Raw genomic sequence first — 6336 nt, 5'->3', positions numbered from 1 at the left:
GAGTGCCGGCAGGGCATTGGCACCTGAGCGACGGTCACCTGATACCACAGAGCGGTTTGGGTTGGAAAGGACCTTAAAACCTATCCAGTCCCACCCCCTGCCATGGGCAGGGACACCTTCCACCAGACCAACTTGCTCCAAGCCTCATCCAGCCTGGCCTTGGACACTTCCAGGGATGGGGATGAACAGGATCCCACCTATTCATTCAATACATTTATACTTGTATAATACACTTACAGTGACGCTTGTTTTGGGTCAGGTAGGAGCAGGCTTGGTGTCTCCTGCGATGAAAAGGCTCCAAAATCCTGGTCAAGTCTAAAGTGTTAATTACCCACAGGTGTAGGTTGTCCTGTCGTTAGTGTGTAGCTTGGATTCAGCTGTGCAGCTGCCTGCATTATGGGTTGGCTGCTCTCTGGCACTTAATGTAAGTTAATTTTGGCCATTTGCTTCCTGTTGTACCATCTGCGACTCCACCGTGGTGGTTTTGAGTGAGTGTATGTTGGTGATGCTCTACAGCTCTTCTGCGTGTATTGTGTGGAATATAGGATAACACTAACTTACGTGTTTTGTAAATTCAGACTTCTTACCTTCCCCCGATTTTTTAAATTTAAACAATTGAATATGTTTTAATACATTACCCAACGCATGGCAAAAACCGACAAGAAAGTAGTCTGACTGTTCATAATACCATCCTACAATTCTTAATACCCATTCACTTTGTAGAAGGTAACTAATCTCCGTAGCCTGTCTGCAGTGTAGAATAATAGGCAGAGGTTAATTTTTAGAAATCTATAAGTTATAAGTTGTAGGAGCACATAAAAACATCCCAAACCATTTCCTTGTGTCCCAAAGGTTTTTTCTCGTTTCCATATTGTAACTGTCAGAATTACTTTTGAATGCTTGCTTCAAGTCAGCAGTGAACGTCTGGGTGACTTGTTTTCCTTCAGGAGCTAGTTGTTGTGGCTAAGCTGTGGCCTGTTGAAATGATGAAACGCTTCAAGTGCTGGGGCCCTTCAGAGAGTGACTGGAAGGGGAAACCACGGTATTTTCCTAAGAGCTGTCTACACAAGGTGCCTCCCTCTAAGGGCACAAGGCTTGCCCATCATCGCCGCATGATTTTACCAACTGCAGTACAGTTGAAAGACGGTTTGGTCTGAACTGGTTTAGGAATTTTCAGGTACATACCCATCCACTGACATGCAGTTTGTTTATAAGATCGTCTCTGCAGTCAGAAGGACTTCGTAAAAACTAAATGACACGTTTGCTAGACCAAAAGGCAGCATTGAAAACGTGCTTCCTGATCGCCCTCCAGCAGATCCCAGTGTGCTTGGCATGTCTGTGCAGATATCATCGGTGCTCTTTTCCATGGATACTAAACTAGTTTTTTCTATAGGAAACGGTGGATCAACACTTCATGTTCTTCGATGCTTGGAAGATCTATATGGTGATAAATGGGCTTCTTTTATTGTGCTGCTAATTCATTCTGGTAAGCTCTGTTCTACATGTCACACTCTTTAAGGTTGTACCTCCCTTTTTTTGTTTTTTTCCTAAAAAGTACAATGTCGGAGTCAAGAGTTCTGAAATACAGTTTTCTCAGAAAAGTATTTCCAGTTGTCCCTGACCTGATCATTTGAAATTAGATTGATGCTTAGGGGATATTACTGTCACGCATTTCTTCTCGGCCCTTAAGTTGTTTGATCAAAGAGTGGAGAAAGAAGTGTAATTCAAGAGTATCTGAATTAAACTCTTGCCTGAAATACCCATTTATGGAGCATGGCCCTCTCTGGGGGGAGGGGATGTAGGGGTCCTCGTGGCTATAGGCAGGCTGAATGCTTGCCACCTTAGCCAGTTAGAACAGTTCCAAAAGGTGTGTCAGTTTTGCAGAGTAGAAAGAAACCAGGGTATAACAAGTCACCTGAGCAAACCACTGCTCATTAGTCTCACCTCTGACTTAAAATTCACAGTAGGCATGCAGGGGTCCTCCTCTTTTTTTCAGGCGAAGAGCAGGTGTCATTTGCTTTCTCCACTTTAGTTATAGACAAGTGGTCCAGATTCCAGCTCTGAAGCAAACTAAAGGTAATGAAACGAACCGCAGGTTTCCTATAAGCTATTTAAGGCAGGCTAAATTTTGGTCATAAGGTCAGATCTGCCTTGAGAAATGGTTGAAGAAGAATGATGGATGATATTTTTACATCTGTCACTTTTTAAGAAATGCTCAGAACGTGACTGAGCTGGGGGGTGGGGGATGTTATACCTTTGTGTATATGTGAAATAAGGTTTGGTTTTTCTTACTTACATACAGTGTCACTGTATAATTAGAAATGTCTTTTTCTTCAAGGTGGTTACAGTCAACGTTTACCAAATGCCAGTGCACTGGGAAAGATTTTCACAGCTTTGCCTTTTGGCAATCCCATTTACCAGATGCTGGAACTGAAGCTCGCCATATACATTGATTTCCCCAGTCGGATGAAACCGGGAATTCTCATTACGTGCTCGGATGACATAGAACTTTACAGCACTGGAGTTACAGAAAATGTCACATTTGATAAACCTGGATTTACCGCCTTAGCTCACCCTTCGGATTTGACAGTGGGGACCACTCACGGAGTGTTTGTGTTAGATCCATCCAGTTTTTCAGGGAAAGGAGGACTTGAATACACATCTTGCCGTCATTTCCTGCACAAGCCTGACATCGAGACGATGCGCCAGTGTGGTGCAGTGTGCGTCAGAGAGAATCGTTCACAGCCGAGATCCTCTGGAGCTCGCAGTGACTCAGAAACGGACTCGGAGTGTGTGTATACAGACAGTATATTTTACATGGATCATGGCATTGCGAAGCAGCTGCTGACGTTTTATAAGCAGATGGGCTCTCTTTGCTGTGAAATAGATGCGTATGGTGACTTCCTCCAGGCCCTGGGACCTGGAGCCACTCAAGATTACACTAAGAATACCCGTAACGTCACAAAAGAGGAGTCGCAGTTAATAGAAGTACGGCAGAAGCTGTACTCCCTTCTGAGAGGAACGACGCTTAATGTTATCGTCTTGAACAACTCGAAGTTCTATCACATTGGGACTACTCAAGAGTATTTGTATCATTTTACATCCAATAGCAAACTGAAATTTGAGCTCGGCTTACTGCCCGTGGCTTTTAGCATCTTTTCTGACAAAGCTGAGACCTTGGATCAATCCACAAGTGTCATTCAAAGTGTACTGGAGCCTGGATGTTCTATAGGACCTGGATCCATTATTGAATGCTCTAGAATCGGACCTGAGGTCTCCGTAGGGAAGAACAGCATTATTAGTGGATCATACATAAATTTGAAAGTGGACATACCTTCGAACTGTTTTCTGAGTTCATTAAGTATAAAAATCAATGGTCAAGTGAAGTATGCAAGTATGGTGTTTAGTGTGGAAGATGACTTGAAAAAGAGTGTGAAATCGTTGTCGGATATACGTTCACTCCAGTTTTTTGGAGTCAGTTTATTAGAATGCTTGGACCTCTGGGGTATAAAAGTTTCAGATGAGCTCTTTTCCAGTGAGAGCACACATTTGGGGTTGTGGACTGCTAGGATTTTTCCTGTTTGTTCCACTTTAAGTGAATCAGTTAGAATGTCATTAAAAATGTTGAATTCTGTGCAGCACATGTCAGCTGTTAAATTGAATGGCTTTAAGCTCTTGTCTGTTGAAGAAATGCTCACCTTCAAAGACGTAGAAGACATGTTGAAGTTTAGGAAGCAAATTTATGACGAGATTTGTCTACAAAGACGAAAAGAGAAGTCTGGGTTTTAGAAGGAACAGTACTTGAACAAATTTCCTGTTTTCATTCGAGGATGATTGGTTACTTCCCAGCTTGCAAAATCATAAGAAAAAAGTACACAGATCTTTTCTCTGATTTCATTGAAGTAGAATAATGAAATTGCATTAACAATGTTGTTGTAGCATAACATTAATAATGCAGCAAATGCAGATGAACTTTTCTTTTGATGAAAGAAGCAATTAATATTTCAGATCTCTTAAAACACTAATTGGTGACTTTTCTTGGGGTGCACATTGTTATGTTTTGTAGTCTTTGTCAGTAAGAATATGATACAGAACAAATTAATTAGAAATTTGACTGCAAACTGCTTTAAGAGTTTTTCAAAGTAGAACATTAGGTCCAGCAACACGGAATGATAAAGCAATAACTGGTGTTTCTCTCTTTTCATGCTGCCTTTTTACAGCAGTGTTTCAAATAGGTGGAGATAAATTTACTGAAAGTACTTTTATATCAAGACATCTTGTCTTGAGCATTAATCGTTTTCTTTCTCTATTTTTTTTTATTTTGTAATTGAGGCTTGCGTGCTGCACACCCTCCTTACCTCCTTGAGGATCTCGAACTCCACCTTTTCAAGGCCGCTGCAGCCAAGGCTGCGCTTGAGCCTCACATTCCCCCCCAGCCCCTCCCTGTGGGTGAGAACAAGGTCCAGCATGGCACCCCTCCTCCTCGACTCCTCTGTCACATGGAGAAGGAAGTTGTCATCAATGCATTCCAGGAACTTCCTGGCTTGCCTGTGCCCTGTTGTCCCTCCAACGGGGTGGTTGAAATCCCCCATGAGGACCAGGGTTTGTGACCATGAGGCTGCTGCTATCTGCCTGTAGAGGGCCTCATACACTCACTCGTCCTGGTTGGGTGGGCTGTAGCAGACCCCTACTATAATGTCACCTGTCCCTGCCCTCCCTTTAATCCTGACTCATAAGCTCTTGGTCAGCTCCTCATCCATCCCCAGGTGGAGTTCCACGCACTCCAGCCGGTCTCTGATGTAAACAGCAACACCCCCTCCACGTCTCCCCTGCCTGTCCTGCCTAAAGAGCCTGTATCCTTCCATTCTGACACTCCAGTCACACGAGCTGTTCCACCATGTCTCCGTAATGCCAGTGAGGTCACAGCCCCTCATGTGTGCGCAACACTCACGCTCCTCTTGTTCATTGCCCTCCTTTTATTCGCACAGAGGCATTTAGGATGGGCCCCAATGGAGCTGGCTTGCTGACTGGAGCAGCTGGAATTCCCTTGTCTTGTTCCCCAGCTGCTTTCCTGTGGCACCTGTGGTCCCTCTCCAGGCTCTGGGCATGTGTTGGTGGCACTGGCCTTGAATGTGCGTGCAGGAGTGGGATGGACTGAGGTTTCCCTCACCCAGCAGCTTTAGTTTAAAGCCCTCTGCACCAGCTTGGCAAGCCTTGTCCCAAAGACAGTCATAGAATCATAGAGTCACAGAATGGTTTGGGTTGGAAGGGACCTTAAAGATCATCTAGTTCCAACCCCCCTGCCATGGGCAGGGACACCTTCCACTAGACCAGGTTGCTCCAAGCCTCATCCAGCCTGGCCTTGAAGACATCTAGGGATGGGGCATCCACAACAGGAAAGGTCCTTCCCTTTCCAGTCAAATGTACCCCTGCCAGTAGACCTGTCAGCAGGCTTAATGAATTTATTCCACAGGTACTGAAATATCTGGGTTTGTAATAGTTATCATTTTGAAGTACAATCAAGTTTTGTATTTTATGAAAGACATTTAAAAACATATTTTGTTTAATACACAGGTCTATTAATTGCTTTCCCATATGTTTTTATATGGTGTAGGGTTATGTGTGTGCATGTTCACACAGACATTCTGTGAATTCATTCTTGGGAATAAATACTTATATAGAAAAGCTTCCACTAATTTCCACTGAGCCACAGGAAGCGCGTGTTTGCCCATTGAATTTCTAATGCATCTGTTAACCTCTGTGGTCTTTCTTAATATCAGTGAAATTAATATTGTGAAGTACGAGATTAGAAAGTTTATGGAAATATTCAGAAAAAATGAACTGTGCCGTAGAGGATGTTACTGAGTGAAGTTTGATAATGGTATTGGCAATCCAGGCGTCCGTCTGTCGAGGGCTGGTGGAATTTTAAAATTAAAATACACATCCTTTGCACTTTGAATTCTGTTGGAAGGATTTGGTAGACAGGAGGCATATTTTTCTGCAGGCTTTTTTGTGAGTTTTAAATGCCAAAACATGGTTTTACCCTGTAAAACAGAAAGTCGCTAGTTTTGTTGATTTTTCCTGTATCAGCTTCAAAATAAAATCTGAAACCCTGGAATGAGTTCCCTCTTTGATTGACATCACTATGAGTTTTGCTTTTGATTTAAGCAGGGGCCAGGGTTTTGCCCCTGGCAAGCAGCATGATGGGGTTTCTAGAGCCCACCAGGGACAGGAATCTCGGAGGAAGAGCAAGACCTGCAGAGCTCTGGTTGAGCATCCCAACAGCGGGTGTTACAAACCTGCCTGCACCCACCAGACCTTGGCTACCCACTGCAC

At 43.6% G+C, this 6336-nt stretch overlaps 1 protein-coding gene across 1 annotated transcript; it reads left to right on the top strand.

Annotated features, from left to right (window-relative positions):
* Window positions 1-1332: 1332 nt before the first annotated feature.
* On the top strand, window positions 1333-3789 carry FPGT (fucose-1-phosphate guanylyltransferase). Its single transcript, XM_010157493.1, has 2 exons — window positions 1333-1486; window positions 2339-3789. Exons 1-2 carry the CDS (start codon window positions 1333-1335, stop codon window positions 3787-3789), a joined length of 1605 nt encoding a protein of 534 aa, XP_010155795.1.
* The last annotated feature ends 2547 nt before the right edge of the window (window positions 3790-6336 follow it).

The sequence above is a fragment of the Eurypyga helias genome, unplaced genomic scaffold, assembly GCF_000690775.1.
Source record: "Eurypyga helias isolate BGI_N326 unplaced genomic scaffold, ASM69077v1 scaffold10198, whole genome shotgun sequence".
NCBI lineage: Eukaryota > Metazoa > Chordata > Aves > Eurypygiformes > Eurypygidae > Eurypyga > Eurypyga helias.
The sequence above is the reverse complement of the archived record's forward strand: the minus strand, read 5'-3'. Positions and strand labels throughout refer to the sequence as shown.